At 43.6% G+C, this 15,629-nt stretch overlaps 1 protein-coding gene and 1 long non-coding RNA gene across 2 annotated transcripts in view; both read right to left on the bottom strand.

Annotated features, from left to right (window-relative positions):
• NTPCR (nucleoside-triphosphatase, cancer-related) overlaps window positions 1-8,944 on the bottom strand; it is a 30,561-nt gene extending 21,617 nt beyond the window's left edge. The window contains exons 1-3 of the mRNA XM_021072791.2: window positions 8,762-8,944; window positions 4,389-4,551; window positions 3,801-3,897 (exon numbers count right to left, since the gene is read on the bottom strand). Of these exons, the coding sequence (XP_020928450.2) occupies window positions 3,801-3,897; window positions 4,389-4,551; window positions 8,762-8,795 (294 nt within the window). The 5' untranslated portion in view covers window positions 8,796-8,944. The remainder of the gene's footprint in view (window positions 1-3,800; window positions 3,898-4,388; window positions 4,552-8,761) is intronic.
• The window catches only part of LOC146396806 (uncharacterized), a 769,570-nt gene that overhangs the window by 563,560 nt on the left and 190,381 nt on the right, over window positions 1-15,629 (bottom strand). The window lies entirely within an intron of this gene.

Genomic DNA, 15,629 nt, shown 5'->3' on the forward strand with positions numbered 1-15,629 from the left:
AAGGTTAGCTAGATTGACCCCCTAAAAAGAGAGGATTTTAAATAATTAAAATGCATGAAAGAAGGGAAACTACAGGCCTTGCAAAATAGAAAGGAATGTATATGAACAAGTGTATGCCAACACATCGGATGACATTATCTAATGACGGGGACAAATTACTAAAAGACACAAATTACCACAACTCACTCAACAAGAAATAAAAATCAGCAGGCCCATAACAAGTAAAAAACATTGAATTCATAATTAAAAAGCTTCCCCTGAAGAAAAACCCGGGCCCGCATGGCTTCACTTGTGCCTTCTGGCAAACATTGCAAGAAAAATTAATATCCATCCTTGGCAAACTCTTCCAAAAAATTAGAAGAGGAATGAGCACTTCCTAATACATTCTACCAGAGCAGAATTACCCAGTGTAAAAATCAGACAGAACTGTTACAAGAAATGAAAGCTACAGCCCAAATCCCTAACAAATACAGATGGGGAAATCCTCAACAAAATACTAGCAAACAGAATCCAGCAAGATACAGAACTATTACACATACCCCATGACCAAAAGGGATTTATTTCATGAAAACAAGGCTGGTTTAACATGCAAATGTGAATTCATATAAAATACTATATTAATAACATAAAGGATAGAAGCCACCTAATGTGACAGTGTTCCACACTATCAATGCAGCAAAAGATTTTGACAAAATCCAACGCTTCCTCATTTAAAACATAAACAGAAATAGAAAGGAGCTTCCTCAACCTGGCAGTGACCTTAGCTAACATCACACTCGATGATGGGGATTGAATGTGTCCTTCCTAAGATCAGGAACAATGTCAGAAGGTCCACTTTTGACACTTCTACTCAACACTGAACAGGAGCTTCTGGCTCAGGCAATTAGGAAAGGAAGAAGGAAAGTTATCCCCATTGGCAGAGGATAAAATTTTCTATACAGACAATCCTAAAGAATCTACTAAAGAACTAGAACAAATGAGTTTAGCAAGGTTGCAGGATACAAGACCAATACACAAAAATCAATAGTATTCCTGTACATTAGTAATGAACATTCCAAAAATAAAATTAAGAAAATGATTCCGTTTACAATAGCATCAAAAAGGTACAATTTTTTTTTTAAAAAAAAGCATAAAACTTGTATACTGGAAACTTCAAAACAGTATTATTTAAAGAAATTAAAGAAGGAGGTCCCATCATGGAGCAGCTGAAATGAATCAGACTAGGAACCATGAGGTAGGTTCAATCAGTGGTTAAGGATTTGGTGTTGCCGTGAGCTGTGGTGTAGATCGCAGATGTGCCTCAGATCCTGTGTTGCTGTGGCTGTGGTGTAGGCCAGCATCTGTAGCTCCAATCTGACCCCTAGCCTGGGAACCTCCATATGCTGCGAGTACAGCAAAAAAAAAAAAAAAAAAAAAAAAAGGGCAAAAAAAGGAAAAATAAAAGAAAAAAAGAAAAAAGAAATTAAGAAAGTCTAAGTAAATGGAAAGATGTTATATTCATGGATCAAAAGATTTAATACTGTTGAGGTGGCTCATACTCCCCAAATTGATTTACAGATTCAATACAATATCAAAATCCTAGCTTCAGTAATCAAGGCAGTGTGGTTCTGATGTAAGAACCAATGGAAGTGACACAGGATAAATGGAATAGTACTAAAAATCCAAAATTAATCCTTCGACTATGGTCAACTGATTTCAACAAGAGTGCCAAGACAATTAAATGAAGAAAGAATAGTCTTTTCAACAAACGGTTCTGAAACAACTGGATATATTTATATGTAAAAGGATGACTTTGGATCCATACATTATGCCATATACAAATACCAATTCAAAGCAGACCACAGGCATAAATGCATCAGTAAAACCATAAAACTCCTGAAGGAATACATGGGAGTAAATCTTTATGAAACTGTGTTAGCAAAGCCTTCTTTGATTAAACATCTAAAGCACAAACATAAGGGAAATAGATAAACTAGACTTTTCCAAAGTAAATACATCCGTGTTTCAAAATGCACCATCAAGAAAGTGAACACAGCTATAGAGTGGGCAAATACAGTCATCCCTCACATCTGCAGGGGACTGGTTCCAGGACCCTGCCCCAACACCCAATCCACTGACAAGTCCCTCATATAAAACAGAATAGTGGTTGGTCCTCCACATCCACAGACATGGAACCCATGGATAAGGAGAGCCAACCGTAGACCTGCAATTTGTATATCTGATAACTGGTATCCCAGAACTTATAAAGAAATCTTACAACTAGTAATAAAAGACAACTGAACCTATTTAAAAATGGGCAAAAGAAATAGATACTTCTCCAAAGAAGATACACAAATGGCCAATAAGTACATGAAAAGATGCTCAATATCAATAGGTCAATAGGGAAATGCAAATTGAACCCAAAATGTGATATTGCTTCATACCTACTAGAATGGTTACAATTTAAAAAACAGTAATAACTGGCAAGGATGTGGAGAAACTGAAACCTTTATCTATTGCTGGTGGGAATGTAAAATGGTGCAGCTGGTTTTCAAAACATTCAAGTAATTTCTCAAAAAGTTATATATAGCATGACCTTATGACCTAGCATTTTCACCCACAGAGAACTAAAAACAGACGTCTATCCAAAAACCTGTATGCCAATGTTGAGAACATTATTCATAATAGCTAAAAAGTGGAAACTTATCCAAATGTTCATCAACTGAAGAATAAATAAAATGTGGTATATGCATATAATGGAATATTACACAGTCATAAAGAGGAATGGAGTATTGATACATACTGTGATATAGATAAAGCCTATAAATATCATGCTAAGTGAAATAAGCTAGTCACAAAAGACCACATATTGTATTATCCCCCTTTTAGGAAATACTCAGAACAGTTAAATCTATAGAAAAAAGAAAGCAGGGTAGTGGTTGCCAGGGGCTTAAGGGACATAAGAATGGAGACTGCTTAATGGGTATGGAGTTTCTTTTGGGGATGACAAAAATGTTCTAAAATTAAGCTGTGCATAACTGGTTGTACAATCCTGTGAACCTATGAGAAAAAATGAACTGTACATTTTAAATGGGTAATTGTATGGTATATGAATTATATCTCGATAATACTGCATAAAAAAATAACAGGTAATATACTGTGATATGATGAGCTAGGGGCTTACCATTACGTTCATAAAGACATTTTACATTCTTAAATGTTTGTTTGTGGTGCTGTCAAAACAGGGTTAAGATATAAACAAGAAAAGGCCAAGGAAAGGTTTACCTTTGGGAACCTTGGTAGCTAGGCATCAGAGCTCTCCCAGTATAAAATATTTACACATTGAGTTCCCATCATGGCTCAGCGGTTAACCCAACTAGTATTCATGAGGACACGGGTTCAATCCCTGGCCTTGCTCAGTGGGTTAAGGATCTAGGGTTGCTGTGAGTTGTGGTGTAGGTCACAGAAGTGGCTTAGATCTGGTGTTGCTGCGGTTGTGGCATAGGCAGGCAGCTGTAGCTTTGACTTGACCCCTGGCCTGGGAACCTCCACATGCTGCAGTGCAGCCCTCACAAGACAAAAATAAAAAATAAAAATAAATAAATAAAATATTTACACATGCTGCAACACAGAATTTACCTGTAGTTCAGAGTGACAGCAAATTATGTGGCATATCCTTCCTGAGGCTCACTCACTTGCAGACTTTCAAGCCACGAGCACAAAACTGGCCTCTCTTTCAGAGCAAAAGCCACTCTGTTTAAGGGCCAGCAATTCCCACAATGCACACAGAACAGATGGGCTCAAGAAGTGGAAATACTCACAGTCCTCAAGACGGGAAGCGCTAGCTGCTCGAAGGAAGTCAGATCCACCACGTACTGCCCCACTCGGCACTCACGCTTTCCAGGTGGAGGCGTGGACCTGAATGAGAAGACAGGGCATCCTTTGTTGAAAGACTCCTGTATTGATTTCTGGTGTTCAGTTGCTCCACTGGGCCTGTGGCCTTCTGCGTGTGCTAAATCATCCTTAAAAAATCACCCACACAAAAAGTGGCAGCGAGCAAAGCTGATCTAATTGTACGTTCTCTCCTGGGAGTGGAGCTAATATGGCTGTGCACACCACCACCCACGGCCTGGCAGTGACCCCAGGGAGCTGGTGCACCGTTCATCTTCAAGAAGTGGCAGGAGAAGCAGGGCTATGGATTAGCAAGTGAGAAGAGCTTATGACTCAGTGGAATAAGTGTTAAGTGAAATATGTTATTTTCAACGTCACTTTTCACATGATGGTTTCAATCTCAGTCTTCCTTTTCGGAGAAATCTCTAAAGACTCAAAATTCTTCAAGAGAAAAAAGATCACCTGGCTCAGCCCTGGGCCCAGGGAGAATAAACACAGTAGAAATGAAGGTGCATTACCCAATCCGAGACAGAGGTCCCCGCATGCCAGATAACGTGACAACATCGAATCCTATTCTTCTTCCTCCCTGTCTGACTTCTTCTGTATAAAATCCATCGACAGGCACACCAGAGGATTTTAGAGCTTCACTGGCTTTCTGGATCAATGTTGTTTTTCCAACTCCTTAAAAAAAAAAGAAAAAAAGCCCATTAGGAACCACTCCCTCGATAGAAGCAATCACCATGAGGAAAGAAATGGGCTGCACGAGGATTTTATGAATATTAACTTCACTTAATTCTGATTGCTCCAGGTGTTCAAACTTTTTAATTTCAAGTAGAAACAAGCATAATAAAAACCCTTATGGTATCCTGAAGTTTATTTTTAAATTCTGAAACATTATTAGTTTTGTCACATATAGGATCTAAGAACCAGTTGAGTGGTTTTCTGATGATCATCTCAAGAGCAATTTGCATCCTATGAAACAAGCTTCCATTTTCTCCTAGGTTTACTCTCACTGGGTGAGCAAACTTTTAAACCTAGAAAGCGGAGTTGTTCCTGCTTCTGTCAAAGGCTGGACACTTTTAAGTTAGGATGTCAACCTTCAAGATACTCGGGCCTGGAGTTCCCCATGTGGCTCAGTGGGTTATGAACCCAACTAGGACCCATGAGGATGCAGGTTCAATTCCTGGCCTCCCTCAGGGTTGGGGATTTGATGTTGCTGTGAGTTTGTGGTGTAGGTTGCAGACACAGCTCGGATCTGGTGTGGCTGTGGCTGTGGCGTAGCCTGGCAGCTGTAGCTCTCATTCAACTCTTAGCCTGGGAACTTCCATATGTAAACAGGTACAGCCCTAAAAAGAAAAAAAAAAAAAAAATACTCTGGCCTCTGTTTAACATAAACTTACACTGTGTGTCTCCTGAAAATGTGACTGTGAAATACCACTAACACCACTAAAGTGGTGGTTTTTCAACTTTTTCAATTCCACGAGGTTGGCAACCCCTTCCATCACCTCCTAGAGTGTCCCTAAATATTCCTTTGGCTTGTCCCCAACCCCTCCCCAAAGTATAACCTATGCACCTCCACCCCCTGGTCCTCCCCACCCAGGACTCCTTCCTTTCCTCCCAGCCTGGCCCAAGGACTACTCTGATTAAGTCTTAGGTGTTTACACATAATGTAATAATATTAGTCACTGACACTACAGTGCCAGGCCTTAGTCTCTATGCTTCACACCCATTTTCTTGGGACTTTTCTGAAGGGCCATTTCAATTGTGCCCACCAGAGCACACGGCAACTCCACACCTAGAAATTCATCCTCAGTAATGAATCTGACAGAGATATACGAAATAAAACATTCACTTCAGCATTCTTCATGCTTGGGCAAAACATTAAACACAACTTAATGCTGATCCTTTAGGGAACATTAAACTATTGTTTAAGTATAATGACACAAACACACATGCAGCCATTAAAGAGTTTATGGTTTAGCATGGAAAACAGACCACAATATATGAAAATAATATATGATAAAAAAAAGTAGGTTAAGAAACAGCAAACATACATAGTAGTATTCCTTTCTTTCTTTTAAAGACCACAAAAGACAAATGCTGGCAAGGATGTGGAGAAAAGGGAACCCTTGTACATTGTTAATGGAGATGAAAAATTAACTGAAAGATTTCTAGAGCTGAAGAGGGAAGAAGGGGGGGGGGGGGCTTGAACCCAGTGCCTCTTCTTGCTTGACAGTGTTCTCCCTAACAGATAGGTAGGTATCTAAAGATGTCCCCTTTTGTTACAGCTCTTTCATTTTGTCTTTTTCATAAGGTACATAGCTTTGTTTTTTCTTAAATCAAGAGTAATACCCAGGAGTTCCCATCATGGCTCAATGGTAGTGAATGTGACTAGTGTGTGTGAGGATGCAGGTTCGATACCTGGCCTCACTCAGAGGGTTAAGGATCTGGCTTTGCCATCACCTGTGGTATAGGTCACAGATGCTGCTCAGATCCTGCGTTGCTGTGGCTGTGGTGTAGGCCAGCAGCCGCAGCTGTGATTCATCTCCTAGCCCAGAAACTTCCATATGCCATGCCTTTTTTCCCCCCTCTTCAGCTCTAGAAATCTTTCAGTTAATTTTTCATCTCCATTAACTAAGCTGCTCCCCTAGTGTTGTCTATACCAGCTAAGGAGTAACCTGTGTGAAGGAGAACCCAAATGAAAGGCCCACACCAGGCATAGACAAGAACAGGTCAGAAAGCTTCAGATTTATTTTGGTTCTGGTTCTTCCATAGAGCCCTCCCTGAAATAAAGACTCAAGGGTAGGTAGTTTAATTTGGGATGCAACAACCCAAGATGGCATGCTGGTAGGGAGGTAATCAGATTATCAAAGATGTTACCACTGTGGGTAGCTTAATCCCACTGGGGAGTCCTAGGAGACAGTTTTGGACACGTGGCTCAGCGTTCTGCTGTCTGAGGAGTGAGGGAGTAAGGAGCCTACCCACTAACTTCCATCTTTCATGAGTCATGGCTGCCCCTGGAGGGAGAGAATTCTCTGGCCTTTCAGGCCTGCCCTGTGTGGCCTGCATGCAGGCAGGGAGGGCTCCAGTGACCAGAGAAAGCCCTCCAGTATGGATCACGGGCTGTATAGGTAGAAGTTGGAAAAAAAAGCTAAATGCCAGAGTTCCCATTGTGGCCCAGTGGAAACAAATCTGACTAGTATCTATGAGGATGGGGGTTTGATCTCTGACGTCGACCCTACTTGTGGTTAAGGATCCAGCATTGCCATGAGCTGTGATGTAGCTCAAGACACAGCTCGGATCTAGCGTTGCTGTGGCTGGGACTCGGGCCAGCAGCTACAGCTCCGATTCGATCCCTAACCTGGGAACATCCGTATGCCACATGTGCAGCCCTAAAGAGTTAAAAAAAAAAAAAAAAAGAGAGAGAGAGAGAGCTATCCTGTAGGATTAAGTCTTTCAACGATGTGTATATACATAAAACTTTTATAAAGAAGGAAATGGAAAGAACAGTACTGGCCAGACTCTGTCCCCACCCACCTCCAGGACTCAGGCAGGTACAATCATAGTAACAAGCCACCTCTGTTATGAAACACATTGATGTCTTAGGGCCAGTCTGCTGAGAAAACTGCATTCCAGGTTTCAAATAAAGGACTGGCAATCAACTTTCAGAAGACAGTCCTTTACAATATTAAGGAGTACCTCTGGATATTAGAAATTTCTCAAAACACCCTCCACTCCCCACCGTACCATTGTCTGGTACAAATAAAATTCCCAAATGTGCAATATTAAGTTAGCCTTTGCTACTTAAGGCTAAACATAATCATTAAAATAAAGTGAAAGAAATTCAGGCCCAGGGTTACACTTGCTATGAACTCACAGCAAACTTGAAAACTGCAAAGAAGCTGAAGAAATCACTTGCTGCACTCTAAGCCCATCTCTTTTATTTTTCCCCCTTAACCTATCTGATGCTGCCACAACCTTCCTGTCTCTTCTTTTAGTCATGTCTTACCCATGTGCTGCATCTTGGCTTAAAAGGCATCTATCTACTCCTCCAGTCTCTCATTTGAACGGATGAGAACTTCACAGCCACAGGGTTAAGGGATGTGCCCAAGGAGACCATTAGAAGGGACCCACACAAACCGAATCCGACTAGGAACCATGAGGTTGTGGGTTCCATCCCTGGCCTTGCTCAGTGGGTTAAGCATCCAGCGTTGCCAGTGAGCTGTGGTGTAGGTCAAAGACACTGCTAGGATCTGGCGTGGCTGTGGCGTAGGCCAGTGGCTACAGCACCGATTTGACCCCTAGCCTGGGAACCTCCATGTGCCATGGATGCAGCCCTTAAAAAAAAAAAAAAAAAAAAAAAAAAAAAAAAAAGACATAAGGGACCGGCACTTGGGGAGAGAGGGGAGGTACCAAGATTCTCAACCTGAGGTATCATTCATGGAGGGAATTCAGGGGTATCACTGAACGTGGATGGGGAACAAGTTACAGCTTTTGTTTCACTGTCCTCCAACTGAAATCCCTCAATTCCTTTCATGATAAATGCAGGCCAGGTGCCCCAGAACCAACAGCACGTGTGACTTCCTATCAATCACCTTGGTGGCAGGGGTGCATAACACAACTTCAAAGGTGCAGGATTTACTGCTGCTGCCCCGACCCTGCTATTTAATTCAATAAAGAAGCCCGCGTCTGACTACAAGTCGGTTCTTGTTCCCCTGCAGTGGCTTCATTTCACGTCTCTTATGAACTCACAATCACGTTTTCCGGGAGAGAATACGGAGGCATCAGACTACCACTCCTGTGATTTCCACCGGGAATTTTAGAGGCCATTAAGGAGACCCTCCGGGAGCGCACCCGCCGACCCCCTCCGCCCCCCCCTTGGCGGGGTTACCTGGGGGCCCAGTCAGGAACACGTGCCGAGCCATACCGGTGGGCAGGGGTCAAGACACGGGTGGGAGCCGCGGTAGAATTAGCACAGCACGTAGGGGTGCGGGTCACGACCCAGGGTCCACCCCACCCCCCCAGAGCAGCGGTCCCCACCTCCGCCGGCCGGAAGCCCAGCCCCCACGGACGCGCAGGCGCGTTCCGCCTGGTCCGCGCATGCGCCCTTCGCTCTCAGCCTGGGTTCAGGAGGACGGCCTCAGTTCTTCTAGGACGGAATGGGCGTGGTCTGGTCCTGTGCGTTCTTGTGCTTCAGCCTCGGTGTTGCACGTCGTTGGGGTGTTTACCAGAAGATGTGCGTAAGAACGTGTTACTAAGCCAGGTGAGCGCAGTTGCCCGAACTCTGCCTCGAGACGAGGACCTGCGATCTGAATTGTCCCTAGGCTACGGGGACAGCCCTCCTGAAGGAAGTTTAGGTCTGGAAGCCTTTCCCAAAGGAGGAGGCTTTGCTAACGATTGGAACTATTTACCCAGTATTGTCAGCTCTGGCTGCAGAGTAGAATTGCCTGGTTAACTGTGCTTGTTGCCGGGCTCCGACTTCCAGAGATTTAGAGTGATTGATCTTGGGCGAGCCCTGAGCATCTGGATCTTTTTTGTTTTGTTTTGTTACTGTTTAAAGTCCTCGGCAGTTTCCAAAGTCCTGTCTTCAACCGTGCTTATAAAGACCAATTTCACCTTCTTGGCACCATTCCATAAATGTAATCCAATGCAAGACGCTCCCTGTGCAAAGCATTAAGTGGCTTTTCCTCCTCACCTAACCGCCTGAGGTGTTTCAGCTTGCGGAATGAAGCGGCAATGGCCTTGGGCCAGAGTTACCTGTAAACTCTTGCAGTCTAACCTGTGTACAGTTTGTCGTGGTCAGTCATTCTGATAAAGCATCCAGTCTGATAAAGCAATTTCAGTGAGTGCTCAACTTAATTTCAGTGAGCACTCACACATGATCTCCAAGGTGGCCTCTTTCTTGCTGTTGGAAAAGGAATCATTTAAAATCAGATTTGTACACTCTAATTGTCACCCTCACTTCTGTAACATTTATAACGCAGCCTCGCTAGAAATGTAGGGCTTTCCACCCAGATTATCTTTCACCTCCGTGAAAAGTGGAATCACGAACTGCTGATATAGCCAAGTAAACCATTAAAAGCAATTTCCACCAAAAAAAACCATGTACAGTCATATGCATACTGTTATTTTTATACAAAACGTCTTATTTTTAAATGATAATTATGTAACATTTTCCATTCATCAAAGCAGTTGTATCTGCTAGATTCACCAGAAGTTGACTTATTTTATTTTGATGTTACATATGCCTGGAATTCTGGTAGCTACCAGCAGACATCAGTTTAGGTAGATCAAGGAACATATAGACCCCAGATGTTTGAGAACTGATGTTTCAGAACAAAAGGAAAATTTCTTCTTTCATTGGCTGTTCTTTTCCCATTAAATCTTTTTGCTTGGGTGGTGATTACATGGGTGTCTTCACTTTATGATACTTCATTGATCTAAGTCTTTGATTTGTACAGTTTCCTTTGTGTGTTGTACATCAATAACAATGGATGAAATACCTTATATTAGAGATCAACAACAAAAGAGAGGAGAACGTAATGAGAAACACATTTTAAAATAAATAGGTTATTAAAGCACTGCACTGAACCTAACTTTTGCTTACTATCCAAGCCAGATAGAATTACCTAAGGAACAGATAATTCTAGTTCTTCTTCCTGCAGCACCTGGGTGCAGGCTCCCTTTTGATAGGATGCAGCACAGCTGCTTATTAAAGCAGTTTGTAAACACATATCTCAAATCTCTACAATTCCAAAATCCCCACAGTTCTAAGAAATGCTGGGTTTTTTGCCTCTTTGCTTTCACATCTCTGCTTTGCCAGGGCTGGCCCAGTTTTGCACTAGAGGCGGGGCCTTTGGGAGGTGATTAGGTACAGGAGGTGGAGCCCCCATGAAGGGGATTAGTGCCCTTCTGAAAAAGAGGCCTAAGGGAGCTCCTTAGCTCCTTTCTCCATGTGAGGAAACTGAGAATCTGCAACACAGAAGAGGCCCCTCACCAGATTCTTCTGGCACCCTGACCTCAGGATTTGTGCCCCCAGAACTGTGAGAAATAAATGCCTGTTGCTATAAGCCACCCAGTCTGGGGTGGTTTGTTATAGCAGCCTGACTGGACTAAGACAGTAAACACAGTTTCCTTGTCATAATAGTTCACTATAAGCTAGCTATTCTGAGTAAAGGATCTTTTTCATAAAGAAATCATCTTGTCAGGAGTTTCTGTCTTGGCACAGTGGAAACAAATCCAACTAGGAACCATGAGGTTGCGGGTTTGATCCCTGCCCTCGCTCAATGGGTTAAGGATCTGGCGTTGCCGTAAGCTGTGGTGTAGGTTGCAGATGTGGCTCAGATCTGGCATTGCTGTGGCTATGGTATAGGCTGGCAGCTGTAGCTCTGATTGGATCCTGGCCTGGGAACCTCCATATGCTGCGGGTGCAGCCCTAAAAAGCAACAAAAAAAAAAAAAAAAAAAAAAAAAAAAGACATCATCTTGTCAGAGTTCCCACTGTGGCACAGTTGGTTAAGGATCCAGTGTTGTTTCTGCAGCAGCTCCGGTTTGCTGCTGGGGCACTGGTTCAGTCCCAGGCCTGGTGCAGTGGGTTAAGGATCTGGCATTGCTGACACTGTGGTGTAGGTCACAGTTGTGGCTCAGATTCGATCCCTGGCCCAGAAACTTCCATATGCTGCATGGAAGACAAAAAAAGAAAAAGAAAGAAATCATCACGTCAGCGGTGATAACTAGAAACCCTATATAACACAGTTCCTGAAGCCTGATCTGTTAGTCCTCTGAGTCCTGATCACTGTGCAGAAGCAAGGGTGACCCTGCACCCCCACGCCCCCTCTCTCTGTACAGCCTGCCTGGATGCCTCCCCTGTCACCCCCCCCACACACACATACACAGCCTGGACACAGAACCAGGGTTCTGATAGGTAGTTTGGGATAGGTCCTGAGTACATGAAAACAAAGAATATGGTTGCTTGGGGATGTGAAAATATGAAAGGGGAAACAGCAAATGTGACCACGTGCTGCCAGCTTGCATTCATTTGCTCCAGTGTAAGCTGCACCTCAATCCTCCTTAATGGAACATTCCTCCTCCAGTCCAGTCCCTGTGATTGAAAAGAGGCGGATCCTCCCCCTTTCTCTAGGGGAGCACATGACCCAAGCCTAACTAATGAGATCATTCCATCTTCCCAGCTCAGTGACTGGCTCCTGAAAGCACATGACCCAAGCTTAGTCAGCTGCACAGAAACCCAGGACCTGTATTTGACCTCTAGCTTTTAACCATGGTGCTCACTGTGTATCTGAGCAGGGCCGTGTGGGGCTCCTGGACACAATAGCCTTTCTGTGTCCCCTATTTCTTGTTTTTAGGATATGGGCCTCATTCTGCCTCCATAGCCTTCCCTGAGTTCCAAGGGGCAGGTTCAGACGTTGTTGATCAGAGAAGGAAGGGGATGCAAAGACAGTGAGGAACAGTCAAGAAATAATAGTACATGGAGTTCCCAACCTGGTGTAGCAGAAACAAATCCGACTAGGAACTATGAGGTGGTGGGTTCGATCCCTGGCCTCGCCCTGTGGGTTAAAGATCCAGCGTTGCCGAGAGCTGTATCGTAGGCCAGTGGCTACAGCTCTGATTAGACCCCTAGCCTGGGGACTTCCATATGCTGTGAGTGAGGCCCTGAAAAGACAAAAAGCCAAAACAAACCCCCCCCCAAAAAAAAAACCAGAAATAATAGCACAGCCTTGGCGCATCCTGGTTTCTTCTCAAGGGATACACATAATGATGTAGGCATCTTACACACCTAAGAGAAAAGTGATATTCCTTGTGCTTCTTTTAGAAATGGATACTTTAAAACTGGACAGTTAGAGTCCTTCCTTGTCCCCCCTGGCTTAACTGCACCCTAAACACAATGACCCATAAACTAAAGATTAGGCACCCCAAGCACAATTGCTAGTGGGTTATAGATTAGTACCGCATGTTTTTCAGGAACTTTCCTAGTTTGTTCTAATCTCTGATCAATATGCCCTTTTCACAAGTGCAATTATTCCAGGCAATAACGCAGAAAACCACCACCGGGATCATGCCGAGATGTTCTGACGCCAGCTTTGATGACTAAGATTCCCCCAAAGAGGGAAGAATGCATATGCTTGCCCAAATCCTGATTCCTATCTGAAAACATGTTTTTTCTCCTTTTTTCCATAAAACTCCCCACAGTTCTTCCCAATGGAGGGCACAGTCTTTAAGGTATTAGCCTGCTGTGGCCTCCTTTGCCTGGCAAAGCAATAAAAGCTATTTTTTTCTTCTTCACTCAAAACTCTGTCTCCACCTCTCTATTCAGCACCAGTGGACAGAAGCCGAGTTTTGGCAACAACTGCAATACTAGACTGAGGACAGCTGCCAACCAACTTGACTGGAGCAGAGGCACAAAGGGAGGGGGCACTTGAGAGGCATCCCCTCTTGCTCTCTGCAGTCACCTCTTACTCATCCTTCAAGACAGGCTGTTATTCTTTTCTCATTCTCCTGGCCCCTCATTAGTGCTCCCTTAGTTACCATGCCCCCACAGCTGTGACAGCCCAGAGGTCTTCTCCTGCCACCCAATTACAAATTCCTCAAAAGACAATGATCTAAAGGATCGCTTTATACACGGAGGTGGCATGGTCTTTATAGTGTGAACATCCACCTACTCAGCGTCAGGAACTTTTGTAGGCACTTATGTACAGCAATAAGGACAACAGTCTTTGCCCTGATGAAGCTTATGTTCTGAGGCAGGGAGACAAGCAAATGGAAGGTAAGTATATAGAAGGCCAGGGAAGAAAACAAAAGGATGGAAAATGAAAAGGGAGCTGTGCAGTTGGACACTACAGCTGAGAGCCAGCTGACAGCAAGGAAACGGGAACCTCAGTCCTGCAACCTCAAAGACCTGAATGCTAAGCACAGGGATGAGCTTGAATGTAGATTCTTCCCCAGAGACCCCAAAATAAGGACTCAGCCCAGCCCACATCTGAGCAGAAAATCCTGCTGACCCAGAACATCCACAGCTGGACCTCTGACCTACAGAACTTTGAGTTTCTATTGGGGTGGGGCTTCAGTTAAGTTCATGGTGATTCATGACACAGCAGAGAGACATGGCTCTGGTCCTCTGCTAATCACATTCGTGGTGGTACTGGGGACAAAGACCCTACCTTGAATGACTGTCCAAGAATTTATGAAGATGTTTTAAAACTGCCAAACCTTGAAAGAGACCACTCATGGAATTCTCATCATGGCGCAGTGGAAACGAATCTGACTAGTATCTATGAGGATGCAGGTTCCATCCTTGGCCTCACTCAGTAGGTTCGGGATCCAGCATTGCCATGAGCTGTGATGGAGGTCGCAGACTTGGCTCGGATCTGGTGTTCTGTGGCTGTGGCTCTGATTTGACCTGTAGCCTGGGAACTTCCATATGTCATAGATATGGCCCTAAATAGGCCAAAAAAGAAAAAAGAAAAAGAAAAGAAATGGACCACTTATGAACTTGAATACACTTGACATGTATTAACCCACTGAATTCTTATACACCTTGTAAGGCAGAGACTCTCCTATCTACCCCACCCTTACTCCCACCTTATAGATTAATCAAGCCTTGGAGAAACTGAGTAACCTGACCAACCAAAGTCAGGGCACTATTAGGTGCTAAAGGTGAGACTGAGCCTGATTTGATGCCTTTCAAACCCATGCTAATGTTACACATTGACTTCGGTGATAGATTCGTGTATAGTTTTCAGACAAATAGTTCATTTAAACTCAACCTCTTATTGAACTTATATAGTTAGTGGAGTTTCTTTTTGAAATCCAAGTTTAAATTATTGTATAAATACATTTAGGAGTAACAATTGTGGGTGCAGACCTGCACATGTCTAGGCTTATAGATATTTTGCAAAATATTTTACAAACATTTTTGGAAATATTTGTATATATTCCGTCTTATTGGACCAGTGGCTGCATATTCATTGCACCATGTCCTGGTGTAGGATGGGGAGAATGGAGCTTGGCAGAAACTCTAGCCTATGGAATAGAGGACAGCTTTCTGACTTTCTGACTGTGGTCGGTGTCCCCGGCCTTGGGCTGCAGTCTTGGCACACCCTTTGGCTGTGCTGTGTGCACTTAAAAAGTGTGGCTATGATCAGAGTAAGTGCAGAAAACCAGGCAACTGAGAGTGGGGTCATGGAAAGATTCCACAAAGAATGATGAACCAGCAGAAACAGAGCCTCTTAACCAATGATGGGGGTCAACCAGGAAGGTTGTAAGAGTGAACCATCAAAGACAAGCTGAAAGTACAAGGAAAACGAGGCCCATGGGCTGAACTTCCGTTTGGCTTTGTCATTTCCTCAGGAGTGCCAACACTGCACAGCTCTGTTTTGTTCAGGTTCATTTTCATTCCTTAGTGGAGAATCTATTGTTGGCAGAATAATCTGGCAATTGTTCTGGTTAGAATCTGCCTCTGATGTGTAGAAACCAAGAAAAAAAAATTACTGTTATCTCATTAATATTCAATAGCTGATACACATAGAGCTGGTAATTTAATATATTCACCCTCCCTCCCTTCCTCCCCGCTTCTTCTTTCCCCCCTCCCCCTTCCCTTCCTCTTTCACTCCCACCCTCCCTCCCTTCCTTCCCACCTTCCTTCCTCTGGTTTACACTGTGCACTGTGGAAAACAGTAGGGATCAAAGATACATTTGAAATAGCTTCCATCCTAAAAAGACTAAAATAGTTCAAAACACTGGTGA

This window comes from Sus scrofa, chromosome 14 (genome assembly GCF_054392235.1).
Source record: "Sus scrofa isolate SSC_HxYL_T2T_F1_AM1 chromosome 14, Sscrofa_HxYL_maternal_Yorkshire_Landrace_v2.0, whole genome shotgun sequence".
In the NCBI taxonomy this organism is placed as follows: Eukaryota; Metazoa; Chordata; class Mammalia; order Artiodactyla; family Suidae; genus Sus; species Sus scrofa.